Source organism: Nasonia vitripennis, chromosome 4 (genome assembly GCF_009193385.2).
Source record: "Nasonia vitripennis strain AsymCx chromosome 4, Nvit_psr_1.1, whole genome shotgun sequence".
NCBI classification, from domain to species: domain Eukaryota; kingdom Metazoa; phylum Arthropoda; class Insecta; order Hymenoptera; family Pteromalidae; genus Nasonia; species Nasonia vitripennis.
Window position 1 is genome coordinate 6,843,606 of NC_045760.1, and position 16,584 is coordinate 6,860,189.

Here is a 16,584-nt window from a genome sequence, read left to right on the forward strand (position 1 = left end):
AAGAACTTAATAAACGTTCGCCTCAGCTCAGGCGCTTTACGACTACTGCTAGAAAATTGATGAACCGCCGCGCACTGAATCACTGCTGTATAGCCTGTTAATTTTAACAAACGCGCGGTGATACACCTATTACCTATATATATACTAAAAGCGGCAAAGGTCAGACCATGAGCTTCTATACAAGAAAAAGCCATCAAAAGAGAGGAAAATTGAAAAGTTAAAACGCTTTCTAAATAGCCGCCGCTTGATCAAAAGTCTCATCCAACTCTTGTTCTTTTTTTCTTCTCGCTTGGCTGGCCCTCCCCACCTCCTCCTCGCGGCGTCGCTTTTATTCCCGGGGCAAGAAGCGTATACTACTCGTCTTCTGAAAATGGAATCGGCGCTCGCGCACGCGGCGTTATTTCAAGAGGCCTCGGCCGCACCGCCGGAAATGCAAGGGTGACTGCACCCTGGAATCTAGATGCGCGCCGGCCCTACTGTCGCTTCTCCGCGTGACGTCGTTCTCTCTTTTACACATACACACACGTACTATCCAGCAGTAAACGCGAGTGTGTATAGGAAGTGACGTACGTGCTCGTTTTCTCGAGCCTCTAACCTTATTTGCGCTCGCGGGCGTGATGGACCTCGGTTGCAGAAGGGACGGAAATGGATTTGCCACTGCTGGAAATTCGTTTATTTTCTCCCTGACGTATAATGCCAGCTGAGCGCTGTAAAGCTTGGAATTTGTAAGCGCGCTCGTCCGGAAAATTCATGAATATCATTATTTCCAGGAGACTGGAGTAATTTGTTGCTGATGTGAATCGCGCTGGACTGAGACGTCAAAAAAATTGATGTTCTTCTCTCTTATCACGGCGTTACAGCAGGCACCGTAATGCAGACGTAAAGATTTCCTCGAGTAGATAGGAGGGATATCGCGTGTATTAAAAAAAGAAAGGAACCCCCCGCGTACGTGCAGGTAAATCTCGGTGACATTAATTTCATTCTCTCCGCCCGGCATATCTGTGGCTCTCCATCTGAGAAGCAATGTGAGAGAGAGAGAGAGAGAGATAAGTGTTTCGTTTGTCCATGACTACTGCAGCTCACGCCGAGATTCTAGGTATGTGTGTATGCGTAACGAGCGACGAGAGAGGAGAATAAAGGGACGAGAGAGACGACTGTATAGCGTAGTAGTGTAGAAACAATGAGGCGCGAACGAAGTGTTCGCATGGCTCAGCGTGAGACGTGCGCGTTCCCGCTGCTTCCTCCTCCTGTTTATACAACATATATATCCCCCGCGCGTGCGTTCGCACTTCCTCTCTCCCTCATTTTTGCGCCGCCGCCGCCGCCGCAACGCACCTTGCGCCGCGCGTATACAATACGCTTTGTTTCTCTTTCGCGCACTTGTCGATGCATTAACCGCCGCTCGCGGTTAATGGACTTCTCCCGTAAACTCTGAGCTGTTATATCGAGAGCAGCAGAAGACGCTTTGCTTTATTAGTGCTCGGGTATTTCACGTACATAGGGCTTTATGGGATCCGTGCGCTTGAGGCGAATTCGCCTCTCGCGGGAGGAAATCGTATTATATACGGTGTGTACCATCGCGAAATCATTATACGAGAGAGAGAGAGAGAGAGAGAGAGAGAGAGAGAGAGAGAGAGAGAGAGAGAGTGGGGAGCTTTAACTGTAAAGGGCATTATACCGTACACAGCTGGTTTTTAGCTTACTCCTGCGGCGCTGATTTACGGGCTAAACGCTCTCGGCTGCATCGCGTGTAACTTCTGCGGTATATTACGGAAGTCGTGCAGCCTGTAAAGTGCTTGTTAAACTGTTGAGTATCTTGGCCGCCGGTGTAAGCTCCTCTCTCTCTCTCTCTCTCTCTCAGAGCAAATAGGTCAATTTGGGATGTGCGCGCGCGTACGGCTATTATGACAAACGGGAGAAACGCGGCGCGAGAGCGTATATTGTCACAGCTCTACGTCTCTGTGTTATTGTCCCTCTCATTCTCTCTCTCTCTCTCTCTCTCTCTCTCTCTCTCTCTCTCTCTCTCTCTCTCTCTCTCTCGCTGCGCGTTATCGGCAAATTGACGTAGCTCTATAGAGCCTGATAGATCCTCGCGTATAATATCGATTGGCGAACTGGAAGCGAGAGACGCGAATCGCTCGTCCAAAGTTTGCTACGTTACTTGTAGCCGAGTTGTTGGCCGTCGTATAGTTCGTTGAAAATTTGGCCGACACGTTACGTGACTTCGTGTTGTTCCGAGCTTCAGTTTGTCAAGTATGAGCGCGAGAGTAGCCGTGTGGCTCTTTTTGACGTGCGAGCGTGTATAAATGCTCGAATACAATTTATGTGTATGAGTAAAGCGATTGATTTTCCTCTCGCCTTTTTGCGTCGCGAGTTTTTGATTGATTTTAATAGATGTACACATATACGATATTCAATATAAACGCAAAGTAAATATTGTGTATTTTAAGAGTACAATAATTTCCGTGCACGGTAGAGTTTTGGCCCAGATAGAATAAACGAAGCAAGTATATATTGGATTCTCGAGAAACCGCGCGCTGAAATTAATTTTCCCCGTCGATAAATTATTAAAATTCCAGACCCGTGCCTGCGCCGGACGAACGTTCATTTCAGCGATGCTCATACATCGCCGTTATATAGAGACGTGTGTGTATATAGTGCGGGCTATATAGGTATGTTCAATTTCCTAGAACCAACATCGAAATGTGTTGATAGAGTCAAAATCCTAAATAAATACGGAGCAACATTATTGCCTGTTTTGGAGTTTGTTTAACCATCGATAACTGGTTAACTATTTCGGCTGTTAGTACACGTATCTCATTATCGCGTTTAGCTATTTCATATTTAAAGATATATCTAAATAATACCGTTCGTGCATACTTAAAGTCCACCATGATTTTTGTCAGCGCACACTCGGAAGTCGAGTATCAAAACTACCAAATATAGTTCCGCACTAAAACTAGTATGTAGCAGCGCAATCTCTCTCTATATACGTCCCGCATTTTAAGCTTACACACATCAGGCGACAGCGAGAAAAGTCGTCGCGAGACAGCACTGCAGGAAACCGTCTTCGTCTTATCACAGCGGCAAAATAGCAGTAGCAGCAGGGACACCCTCTCTTTCTCGCAACGTGGCTCCTTAACCTGGTTTTCCAGCGACGACGGTTGTCACGGATACGACGCGCGCATTTTGCTTTGTCTTCGCGCACGCGACGCTCAAGGTTGCATACTCACTTTTTATACACAGTATTCGCGCGAGAGGAAAATGTCTGTGTCTGTGTTTGATGATGTGAACAATTTCGAGAGCCGCAGCAGTGAACGTTGTTTTCCTTTCCTTCTTTAATTATATTGGCTCTTGCAGTACTCGGCGGTACATCGACAAGCTGCTGTCGACGAGTAAAAATTATTATTCAACAAACCGGGCTACACAACCCTTGTACTTACTCTAGTTAGATAAATTAATGAAACTTTCTCGTCGACCCCTTTTTCTATTGCATTATACGAAGTTCGGTGGCAAGTTCTCTCATCTAACTTGCTCTCCTGCAGAACTATACCAGCAGTGTGCGAAAACAGACAGTCCCGCGGTCGATAGTCGTAAGTTTCGGTGTGTACCGAATGAATTCAGTAGCTAGCAACGAGAAATATATTAATTTAATTATATAGCGCGTGCGGATCTTCAGTTACTTTACACGTATATACTTCCTCGTACGTCGATTTCAAATATAGAAAATTATTTTTGAAATAAGTGCCGAATGCGAAGGATGCCGAAGCCGTAAATCAATTACCTTTGTTGAATAATAACAAACACGAGTATTCGTGATGTATGTGGGTATGCGAAATGTAAAACTGCTGCTCGAACACACACACACACAGAGAGACTCATGTAATAAGCCCAGTGACGTTCGAAAAATAGACGATCAAAGAGAAAGAGTGACGAGTCGAGATGAAGCTAGTTTATTTGGAATTTAAAACGTGTTTGCAGATGAGAGAGGAAGCGGGCCGACTCTGGCACAGCGGATCTATTGCTAGAGAGCGAGAGCATATATATAGCTAGCGTGTTTCGCGCTCGGTATGCCTCGCACTCGCATATATCCTGGCAATGAATCCCTTTGATGTACGAACTGTTCTTTCGCGAATTTCCGAAATTCCTGTGCTTTCTCAAAAGGTATCTCTTCGAAAACCTCTCCATTGGCTTTCCAAAACATCAGACTCGTATAAAAACCCTCTCGCAGAGCTTTCCGGGATAATTAACGAGCAACGTGTCGACAAAAAGTTCCTCCAACGCAACAACCTGTCTATACCAAAGCGTGCAACTCGACGCCCAAAGGGTTGCAGCTAAAGCAGTTAAACGGCCAGCCGACAGCTCGCGCAAAAAGGTGTAGGATATACCATCCTTTATCGACGCGACATCAAACGCGCTCCCGTTGAACCTTCCGGCTATATAGTCATATCCCCACTTCTTCCGCTCGGTATAACGGTGAATGTTTATGCTCGATCGCATACCAAGCAGTAGCACTGTCGGCAGCGAGTACCGCCGGCAAATTAAATAAGGCGATCCGCGCCATACGCTGCTGTATTATTGGGTTACACACGCACCGCTCTCTCTCTCTCTCTCTCTCTCTCTCTGAGCTTCAGTAGGACGTGGGCGCATGCGTAATTGCTTTGTCTCGAATTAGCGAGTCGCTTCCTTCCTCGAGACGACACGGGCTCGCATTAAGGTCATACTCGTGAGTCTGAAGTATCTCGATAGTGCCTGATATGGCGAATAATGTGACACACGGGAATATTCTCTATGGTTATCGGCACAGGTATAAATACTTACGTAAAATCCATTCGCAGGGATCTCGGATTGGCAATCAAGCCTGTGTTACATTGAAAATCTAATCAGCGGCTCATTTCTGGCGGACGCGCGCGTTCAATGATCGGACAATGCGAACCTCGCCTCTCCCGATTGCACACAAAAGCACGACAAAACGAGTTTCTCGCGAAAAAAGAAATCCATTCGAAGAACTCATTTTTTCGCAAGGCCGTGTATAGAGTATAGGTACGCCGACAAAAAAAGTCTTAATCGATCATCCTTTTTCCTCCCCGTGCGCAAGAGCGATTCCGGGAAGGTGAATAAAGAAAACCCATCAGCGGTCGCTCGATTGTCTGTCCCCGTAGCATAATCGTCGTCGTTAAACAATGCGCCGCTGCTCTACACATGCACCGAGCGCCTATATACCTACGTTCAATCACCCAGGAAGCAATCTCTCGCGAGCATATAGAGTTGCAGTGGCTCTGGATCTAATCGAATCGGGAATTCGTTCGATTTCAACGGCTCCAGTCATTACCGGACTTTTTTTTCCTCCTTTCTCTGTAATACTCTATAGCTGACGTGGTGTTACATCATTTTATGTAACGAGACATACTTTTTGAGGAGTAGGTTACGCTGGTATATGTCTCGCGCTTAATTACGAGCGTTGATCCATTTGTAAACGAGCGCGATTATACACTCCGTGTGTGTCGTGTTTGGAGGAGTATTTTTGAGTCTATTGCGAGGCGGACTGCGCGAGTGATTATCTTAATTGCAGGGATTAGCGCGAGAATTCGGATGCTCCTGCGACACGTACGCCTATTACGAATCTCGTAGCGTCGAGACTGATTTCATGATGTATAATTTGTATAAAAGTCAAGTTCCCACACACGAAAACGCTGTATAACGAAACCAAGTCATTATACGTTCGGTTCGAAGCGTCAAATTAACGGTTCGCTTCGAACTAATACGGTCTATTTTCAGAGAGCTGATCAAAGCTCCGTTGTAGCCATGAATCAAACGTGAATCATCGCTACATCACTCATGCAATGTCGCGAAAATTACTTCCTCCTCGACCGCACTAATCACGGAAACCTCGTGTGTTGTGTTTTTCTACTAACGTAACACTAGATCTCTTTTTTCATAACTCACGACGGCAGAAGCCACGCTACGTACGAGTAAAATCCGAGCTCATCATCGGGCTATAATAATACGGAACAAACCGCATCGCGCGACCGCTAAGTAATTAACGAAATTAATCCCGTCTCTCAGCCGACGGATGTATACGTACATGTGTACACAGCAGCCGCCACCAGTTTCGTTCTTCCTCTGCCAAAAACGACGGCTAACCACCGCCCACGTATACGGGCACGACTGTTGTATAGAAATTCCACGACGACCATCATCGAGGAGGGCAACAACGCTACTCTGCTTCCTGCGGCCAGCTGACCGAATTATGACGAGCCACGTCCGTCACATTGTGCGCGACCGCGAAAAGTAATTAGCCCGGCTATATAGCGTTCCCCCATGCACATTCCTATGCCCACGAATTTCCAGCTGACACACGCGAGTCTTCGTCCCTCTTTAATCCTCTACACGGTTCCAGAAGTCGTTTTCAGCCGACGATTTATCGAGTTAAAGACTAAGCCCCTCGGCTTTTACGTCGCGTGGGCGCAATACGCTCCGAGTATACGCGAGAATATACACGTGCGAGGTAACGAGTTGCTCGAGAGCAATTAAACTTTTGTTTGGGATTTGAGTTGCATGTAACTGCACAGCTCCCCTCGGGCTTCAGCGCGCGCGAATCTCTCGTTGGCACATGTACGTGCGTTTCGAGTAGACCGTGATGATTTCGTTTCCTCTGCAGAAAGGCTTTTGTTACGAAGTGCCTCGCGGAGTTTGACACCATTTGCACCGGTTTATCGCGAAATTTTTCAAAAACACGCCTTTCGAGTGCCTTTTCCGTCTGTGCCGTTTTGCGAGAATGAATAAATTATTTTTGGCGAAGCAATCACTGGAAACAATAACGAGCCGCTGGATTTCTCAAGTGGTTTCCTCAATCAATTACAAGACAGCTTGATCGAGTAAACAGGGCTTTTAATTGAACGAGATTCCGTTTCTTGGCGAAAAAATATGGATCTCGTTTCAATGAGCAAAACTAATTTTAACTTTGATTGCGCAACGCGCTCGAGCTGAGCGCCCCGGCCGCAAATCCTACAATTTACAATGAAAGTCTCTCTCGTACCTCAAACGAACCGCAAAGAGTATCAATTAACGGATACCGCACGATTTATTCGTCAAAGCGAGTGCATTTTTGAAATTACACCCGAGAGAGTTTTTTAGAGATCGAAAGCTCTCTTTTTTCCGCAATATGATGCTTCGATGTTGAACCAGATGTGGAAAGTCGTCGATTTAGATGTAATTTCACGGTATCCAGATTCCAGTAAATAGTTGAAATAAAAGAGAAATCCTGATAATTTTCAGTACATATTTGTAAGAGTCATTTCTCGCTCTAACGACAGCGGATCACTCGAAATGCGCTAAACGAGCACTATACAAAATGTGTCCCGTTTTCTAAACTTTCTCTCTCCGCGCACACAGCTGCCGCATGACGGCCCTTTTAACGACGACTCATCACGCAAAAAATACCAATTTATGAGCATAAAAAATATCTCTCTCTCTCTCTCTCTCTCTCTCTCTCTCATCCAACCCATGAAAAATCAAAGGAATCCATCGCTAATTTTTCGCTTCACCGTCCTCTCTTCCACCCCGCCATAAAAATATTTCACGCTTCGCCAACTCCTCGTCCTCTCGCGTCCCGAAAAAAACCGAAGAATTACGACGTCGCGAGAAGAATCCGGCCGAAGAATGCACATCGCCGCATCGTCGTTGTCATCCGCGTCGCAACAGGTTCCTCTCTCCCAGCTGCGACGCTGGCACTGGCACACGCGTCGGGTTCATGAAACTTCGGGGGCCGATTAAGCCACCCACGCACACGAGCTCACCCCTCCGTCCGAGGCCGAATGAGCTGGCGCGTATGCGCAACAGCTCAGCGCTGCGGTCGCCGCGATAGAGCGACCTAGAATTTCCACCAGCGAAAAAAAATCAAACAAAGGAAGGAGGAAATCGTTCCTCTCTCCCGCGCGTATACGTACGTGCGGCGCCGACCCGATCGTGGATGTGCTTTCGGGGCGGCCGCAGCAGCGATGTGTGCCCGGCAAAATTGAAATTTAAATCCGCGTGTGTTGATGCGCGGCGAAAAATATATGGGAGGACGTGTGTGCCGCCCGGTTTATCCGCAGTATATCCCCGCTTAGTTTGCTCTCTCGGCTGCTGATTCATCATCATCTCTCGCTCGCTCGCTTGCTTGCGTATGGGAAAGTTTGATGGCTCTTGAAAATACGCGCCGCGTGTTTTTTTATCGCTCGCACACTCGCGCGTGTGTGCCAAGGGCATATTTCCTATACGGTGTGTCGGAAGCCGAGCAGAGTATACGTACCGGCGAATCACCGGCTATTTCGTTCGGCGAGAGAAAGAGAGAAAAATTCTTCTGGTGCGTACGCACGAGGCACGAGTGAGAGAGAAGGCGTTGCTCGAAAGTAGGTCGCTCGTAATGCGGGAAGCACTAAGCGGAACGTACGGGGGAGAGAGAGAGAGAGCGAGCGGGGACTCCGTCGATGCACACGCCAGGGTGGATTTGCTCCGCGCGAAAAATGCCCTCGCGTCCCTTGGGAAAATCACGCGGTTCGTCCTCTTTGATTTTCATTCGAGAGAAAATTTCACTTCTATGCTCATAACGCGAGAAAAAAGCTTGATAAACGTGAGAGAGAGAGAGAGAGAGAGAGCTTTTAATTAACGGATTATTATTTCTCTCCGCATATATCGCGTACATAAAGCTGCTAAAAGTAAACCAGCAGGGCATCTAAATAACAATGCCCGCCTCGCGTCACAAAAAAAGGGCGAACCCACGTACATCCCCGACGAAAAAAAACTCTCAAGCGCCAGCTAAAGTGTATACTCTTTCGCCGCGCAGAAAACAAAAAAACCGATACTCGGATAATTATTGGCGAATCGATCGCTAATGTAATAAAAGGTATAGTGTGCCGCTGCGCGCCTGCATATCACCGATAGCCAGCGGCGGCTGCTGCTGCTGCTGCAAAAATAGACAAGAGAGCCGAGCGTTCGCGTGTCGGCTGTACAATGAATTTCAATTCTACTGTGCAGCAAGTTCTGTGGCCGGCAGCACTTGCATTCTTACCGAGGCGATCATTGCGCGTGCTGGCTGCCTTTTGCATACAGATACGCACGTGCTCGCCCGCGGCGGCGGCGACGAGCTGATCATCGCCCTGGGCACTACTGCTGTATACTACTGTTGATGCATAATGTGCCAGGGCTTTAAACACTCTGCTTTATCGACGCGCGCGCGAGCCGAGCACGCGATTGCTTTTTAATTCAAAGGTTATTGATTTTTGATATACGACATTTTCGACGAGGGTGCGTGAAACTTCGTTTGGAAATTGTGTCATGGCTGGTTTGCATCAGCTGCATGAAGAGTGTGAAGGGAGGCTTTCCTCAAAATTGATAACATCGCAAATAATACAATAATGAACTGCTTCGTTATTCATGCGAATAGTAATCGCTGTGTAATGTAAAAGCGAGATCCCTCTCTCCCCACCTTCGTTCGCTTCTTCGGAATATTAGCAGAGTATACACTCATTATTCACGAGAAATTTTTCCCGCTAATGCAGACTCGTTATTCTTCCTCTTGCGCCCCCATCATAAATACATCCTCTAAAAGGTTCCTCCGCGAGAAATATCGCTGGCCGGTGTATAATTCAAATTCAAAGCCGCGCGAGTGCATGCACGCGAGCCTCGTCTTTGCATGCGAGTAGCCCCACGGCTGCAGGCCAGCTATTAAGCGCAAACGGAACGCGGGCGCGGTAAAAGCGTCCTCGTCATCGACGCTTCTACGTCGTCGTCGCTTCGTTAATCAGAGAAATGCCGTCCGCGCGACGGCCACGAAGGTACCGGCCGTATATTGCACGTGTGCGCGCATGTATATGCAGAGCGAGAGAGTGTCAAGGTTCGAGCGGGAAACCCCCGAGGCGCCTCGTTTCCACGCGAGAAAGGAGACGTTGCTGTGCGCACAGGGTTATATGTGCATACTGGGCGCGAGCTCTGTTTTTTGAAGCTGTGGGTGGAGCTGAATAAACTATTAAAATGTATTCGACGTTTGGATAATTATGCGAAGCATTTATCGTAGGGTGACTATAAAAAAATCTACTTGTTCTCGACGAGATATCCAAGCATTTCGCATAGACCGTGAGCTGAGGGGGGCAAAAAAATACCCGGGTGAAATATTAAGTTACTCCGCTGGTGTGTGTATAAAAGTCGACAAAGCTTTCAAGCGCGCCAGCGCGAGTGTAATTTTCAAACGAAACCCTCTACTCTCGCGCGCAGAGTCCATAAAATAAAACTACGACACCCTGCACCCAAGTAAAACAGTTCGCTTTATTGAAGCAACATTCACAAGATTAATTCAAGTCCGTAGTACCGCACAGGCGCCTAGAGTTTCCATTTCAGCCTGAAAACTCTCGCGACGAGAGTCTGGGTGTCTTTATATCTCCATATCTTTCGAGGTTCACGAGAAGGAACGTCAACGACGATATTATCTCGTCTATAATAAAACGCGTGCCTACGCGTCGTCGTCCGCTCTTCGTACCACGCTATATATTCCATATGCAGCGTACGGTATTCTCAATTTGCGAGGCTCGCCGTGTACTGCGGTTATATTCGCTGCGCGCGAGCGCGACTACCTACTGCGCTTGCAGGAAGGAGAGAAAAAGGCTCTGCCGCGGTATAGTTCGCGACGCACACGTATATCTGTATATAGAGGGGAATGCCTGCCCGGCGGAATCACGGTTTGTTGTAATTGCTGCCCGGACTCTACTGTCATTACATGCGCTAACTGCTCTGTTTCTGTGCATGGCTGACCTATTATGCGTTATATACATGTATGGGAGGTGGTTTCTCTGAGCAGAAAAGGCCGTTTAGCTGATATGGTTTCGAAGTTTCGACTTTTCTAGAGAGAGAGAGAGAGAGAGAGAGAGAGAGAGAGAGAGAGAGAGAGAGAGAGAGAGAGAGACGAGGACAGCTCTTGATGTTATACGAATAAGTCTCGGCGGAGTTTGGAGAGCGTAAGATAAGAAGTTGGAGATTTCGTTATAGTACAGGGTTTACTTCGGATTCGATGTGAGTAGGTGTGTTATTCGCTACGGCGAATTGAGTTAAGACTTGAAGGGGAGCTGATTTGTTCGATAGTGCGCCGTAAATCTCGTCTTCCGAGTTGGCAAAAAATAAATTATACGCGAAACTAAGGTTGCGCGATGTTAAAAAAAAAGAATTATTATATATTATTATATATTCTTCCGGAAAATGAATTATTTGAAAACTCATCCTTTTTTCGCACTGATGGAAAACGAGCTTCAGTCGGATGAACGCGTCCTCACGCTGAGAAACACGCGGATAAAAATACTCCGCAGATGGATCGCAATTCTAAATCGCTCAAGTGTTCGCGCAAGTGTCTCTCAAGAACATCGCGCGCCGATACTTACGTAAAACGAGAAAAGAAGAATAAGACCTTGCATTGAATTGCTGCAGACAGCAGCAGCTTCCTTTGAGACGCTCCATGCGATAGCTGCATATAGATATATGTGTTTCTCAAGAACGTGGCTTACTTTTGGTTGAATCAATTGTTCGCTGCAAGTCTATAACTCGTGAGGTCGATTTTTCAAACCATTAAACAAATATCTAGTAAGTAAACATGAAATACTCAAAATTCAATGACCATCAAGTGCCCCCATGCGTGTATACCAAAACGCACGAAATTAGCGTGGGGAAAATTCTCGGACACGGGACTCTCGCACCTCATTAGTCTTGCGAGCCTCGTCAGTGAGTACACATTTTAATTAATTTGTACAAATCCGAAATCTTGTTGACGCGAAGCCCGCACACCGAAGCGCTTGCGGGCTTCGGAAATCGAACGAGCAAACAAGTATAGGAGGGAGAGAAAGTCAATTACAAGCGTCAAAGAGCTAACAACAATATGTATATTCAAAGTAGGAGAGTTGAGTGGCTCATGCTCAGTTTATTGAGATTTCAGATACAGAATTCTGTAGATGGAATTAGTGATTTCATTTTCTTCGAGAATCTTTTAAAGGTTTGCCATATGCGTTTGCTTTTTCTAAAGATTTTACGTAAACGCTTGTTTCCAATTTCCGGCTCTTGTTGAATAAAATGAAAATACAGCGGGACAAAGAATTCAAAAACAAGCTTGAAAATAATGCATGAAATGAATATTTTAAAGCATGAAAATTGAATTCGCTGAGCTCCTTTTTTTTGCATTATTTTTGTATACAGTCCTCTGAAATGTTTTATGCTTTCTACTGCGCTTTTCGGCGAAACTCCACCTATAGGGAATGCAAATTCTCTAATGAAATTCATGAATTTCATTGGCACACAAGCTGCTTATCGTCTTTGATTATATCCATTTGAAATTCTCGTCATATTCTTCTTATTAGATCATATTTGCGTGAAATACACTTTTCTTACAGGTATTCGCTTTATTGATTTATGAAAATAATACGTGGTTCAGGCGTATGCACATTTAAAATGCACACGAAAACTTATTTCGAATAACATAGAAAGACATATTAGGTGTAGCCGACACTGGGTCTTCTCATGGTGTAACTCATTCTAGAATAATGCAAATGGAATGCTCGCACACTACGAGCATGATTATGAAATAGGAAAACCAAGAATTTCACGCCTGTTCTGCCGTATCGCCGCTAGATTACCGGGCTGTTTATCCACTGATACCCATACAAAAATCCATTTAAAACTTACATTTTCACTCTGCCTCGCAGCTCTTATCATGACGTAACTTATCACCTACGAGAAAGATAAATACAATTTAAAAACATTATCAGAATTCTTTGAAATTCATTTATTTTCACGAAATACAGCAACTTTGTGTGAAGAAAAAAAGTATGGTAAGCGATCTATCTTGTTTCTGATAATGTACATATCTTGGCCATTACACAGCCCATTGATCGTTGCAATGTGTGTACGCTCGATTTGGACTGTTCGTAAACGTGTACGTACACTCGTTTTATTTTGTGGTCCACAGCACACAGTAGCCAGCCTGTTCTGTGCCTATACTGTGTGTGTTGACGCTGTTGTGCGAGGCGATCGGAATGTGGCGAATTGACATTTTTATTCGATGAATAAGTAGACGAATACAGCTATATACGATCGCCCATCTCAGCGTAGTCGACCGACCGACTGACTGGTTCTGACTCATGCACGCACACGCCTTGGCTCGCTCGTCGCTCGTAGTGCATAGTATACGAGGCTTCGTCTGTCTCTCTTTATCTCTCTTTCACTTTTAAGAGGCTTCTGTTGATCGTAGCTGTAAGAGTTCCCGCTTGACGTTTTATGAATGGAGGATTTTCAAAACATCATAGTCTTTCGCGACGACGACGATGATACTCGAGAGGGAAGCCTTATTCGATCTTGCGAAAGCGAATTCTGAACTATCCTGTTTTTATTTAAATTTCTTTTTCTTTCACTTTGGCTACCAAATTTATCAAAGGCAAAAGTTTCATAAAACTGCTGGCTAGAATATTGCGCTAACAAAATACTTATTATGCTGCGTTTTTAATGATAATTTTGAGTTGTTTTATTCTAGAATTTTATTAAATAATAGATATAAAACTCCATACTTACTTTAAAATTGAACTTTTTTTATGAGAATTACTATTTTTTGCAAGATTTCCTCGTTGCTTGGAAACGATTTTGCATGCAATTTATTTCCTCGTACAACCCAACACTTTAAAATTGAAAAAATAAAATATCAGAGAGTAGAAGCGAAATCACGACTCGAGGAAAATTTATCGTCGCAGCATATTACAGGTTATACGTATCACTGGTGCAAATACAAATCTCGTTCGAAGGCATTTAAAAAGACCATATATACGTCTGAGCTACAACAGCAGCATCCGTCGTCATATCTCGTGTCATTTTATTTGCGCGAATTCAATCGTCCTCGCCGCCGCGGTGAAAAAGCCTCGAGGAAGTCGCGCGTACGCGCGCGCGTGACTTATGCAACGGATATCAGTTCGAGGTCGGAAGCGCGGAATTCTTCTGCCGGACGTATCCTAGCTTATGAGACCTCTCGGTCGCAGGTGTCGTCGTCTGCGTGCCGGGAATACACAACAAAATGCGCCACCACGACAATTGCGTCAATTGATGTTGATTGACGTTACGATCTCACTCGTTTTTTTCTTCTCTCTGTTACAGACATACCAGAAATACCGGAGAACATCAAAAACTTGCGTTCCCTACAAGTCGCCGACTTCAGCAGCAATCCCATACCCAGGTGATTTTTTTACTATGAATTTTTCATGTCTTTCAGCTGCGTTGTGATATTATTTTGCTTTTGTGATTTTTCTTCTTTTGTTGCTAGAAAAGTACATCGTGCATACAGTAGCAACGTAAAACTAAGTACATATACTTTTCCAGAATAATAAATGAGTCGACGAGTAAAAACTTCTAGCCTTGTACTCGTCCATCCATTTTTTTCTTGCGTCGAACATACGAAAGTCAATCCGCATTTTTTTTACAACGGCGAAAGCTAGTTAGGAGTACCGTCTCATTAAAATTCAAAAACTAGCATGCTCGAGGGTTCGTAAAAAGTTCAAGTCGAGCTTAAAGTGTTATGCTTTTCAGGCTTCCATCCGGATTCGTGGAGCTGAGGAATTTGACAGTCCTTGGGCTCAACGATATGTCGCTACAGCAGTTGCCGCCAAATTTTGGGGGGTAAGTGATTGTGACTATTGTTATTATTTTAAATAGGTTTGCACCTTCTTTTAAATGTAATCTGGTTCATTTTTTTTTGTATAAAAACTGAACAACTTTCAACGAAGGAATTGATTTTGAAATCTAAGTGCAATCTTTTGTTACGATAAAATTGTTCACAGTAAGTAAGAGTTAGCCGAACGAAAACATCTGGTTTACTCAATTCTAAGTTTAAAATATTTCTCGGAAACAAACTAGTTTAATACCCGACCCGTTTTTAGAAAATTGTTAAACAGTGCGCACCCGTTCTATTTTCAGACTCGAAGCGTTACAGTCGCTGGAGCTCAGGGAAAACTTGCTCAAGACATTACCCGACAGTCTTTCGCAGCTGAAAAAGTTGGAGAGGCTAGACCTTGGGGATAATATCATCGAAGAATTGGTAATTTCTTTTTTTATCTAAAACTTTATATTAATCACCGTGCCACGCAAAGAATTTCTATTTCACGAACTCATCTTTGTACTCTAAAGTTGTGTTCGTGCGAGGATGTATGAAAGAAGTTAAAGCGAGTTGAAATCTATGTTTGATGAGATGAGTTTTAGCGATTTTCACAAGCGAAATTTTGCTACTTGCCTTGTTTATTACGAAACTTTATAATCCTTCTTATCGCTTTAGTTCGCATCTTAGGCTCGCTTCCTGTTCGAAAAGTTTAAAAACATATTTCACCGACGACCCTCTTAATGTTTTTATTTTAGTAAATGACAAAAAATATATCTGCTTCAATCTAAATTATTATCAATGTTTAAAGATAAAATACATTGCATTAAGAATCCGACTCGCTTTTTAAAATTAAATTCTTGTCTCACCAAAGAGCTGTAGAAGTCCGCACCTTTATTAATATTAATGTCAAACTTTTTCAGCCACCACACATAGGCAAGCTGCCATCTCTGCAGGAGCTCTGGCTGGACAGCAACCAGTTGCAGCACCTGCCGCCAGAAATTGGTCAGCTCAAAAGCCTCGTGTGCCTCGACGTCTCGGAGAATCGACTCGAGGATCTGCCTGAAGAGATCAGCGGCCTCGAGTCCCTCACGGATCTCCACCTCTCGCAGAATGTTATCGAGAAACTGCCGGAAGGTCTGGGCGACCTCATAAATCTCACGATATTAAAAGTCGATCAGAACAGGCTGTCGGTGCTAACCCACAATGTCGGCAACTGCGTCAACCTCCAGGAGCTCATTCTTACGGAAAACTTCCTGCTGGAACTGCCTGTGTCGATAGGCAACCTCGTCAACCTCAACAACCTCAACGTCGATAGGAATAGCTTACAGTCGTTGCCAACGGAAATTGGTATGAATTTTTGCTATAAGATTTATTTGAATGGGCGCTCTTTTTTGAAAATCCATAATGAAATATTGAATATCTGTTTCAATTGATTCTCATAAATTCGTGCAACGCGAAATTAAAAAAAAAATTTCCAGGAAGCTCAATTAAAATTCTTGCATAAAGGTTCGAACAATATAACAAAATTACTTTTCGAAACGTAGTTGGAAACCTAGTTTTGCACTTGCATATGCGACGGGACAAAAGTAAAAAGCTACGTCCAACGTGAAAGATTAATGTTCAATATTACAGCTGTATTTTACTCGGCACAACGGCCGTGGCAGATATCTCAATTCGATTTGGTCTTATCGTATTTGGTTATTGATTTCCCTTCCAAACATTTAACGGTTCGATACTTGCGATAGCCGGCGAACCTATCGTCGTGTACGCACAATGTTCGTAAAAGTACTTCGTAGCAACGAGGTTAAATTTCCGCAAAGCTAATTCGAAGCGTCTCGTAAAACAATCAACCTGTTCAAATAGCCAACTGGAATGAAAGTAATACAATGGAAAGAAAATAAAGCGTCTATTTAAAAGGAACGCAAGCTGCACGT

General features: G+C 44.6%; 1 protein-coding gene across 15 annotated transcripts in view; it reads left to right on the forward strand.

Annotated features, from left to right (window-relative positions):
* The window catches only part of LOC100119411 (protein lap4), a 56,524-nt gene that overhangs the window by 17,781 nt on the left and 22,159 nt on the right, over positions 1–16,584 (forward strand). For all 15 annotated transcript variants that reach the window (XM_016985202.2, XM_016985206.2, XM_032599743.1 and 12 more), the window contains 4 exons: positions 14,155–14,233; positions 14,584–14,673; positions 14,971–15,091; positions 15,571–15,997. In XM_016985202.2, the coding sequence (XP_016840691.1) occupies positions 14,155–14,233; positions 14,584–14,673; positions 14,971–15,091; positions 15,571–15,997 (717 nt within the window). The remainder of the gene's footprint in view (positions 1–14,154; positions 14,234–14,583; positions 14,674–14,970; positions 15,092–15,570; positions 15,998–16,584) is intronic.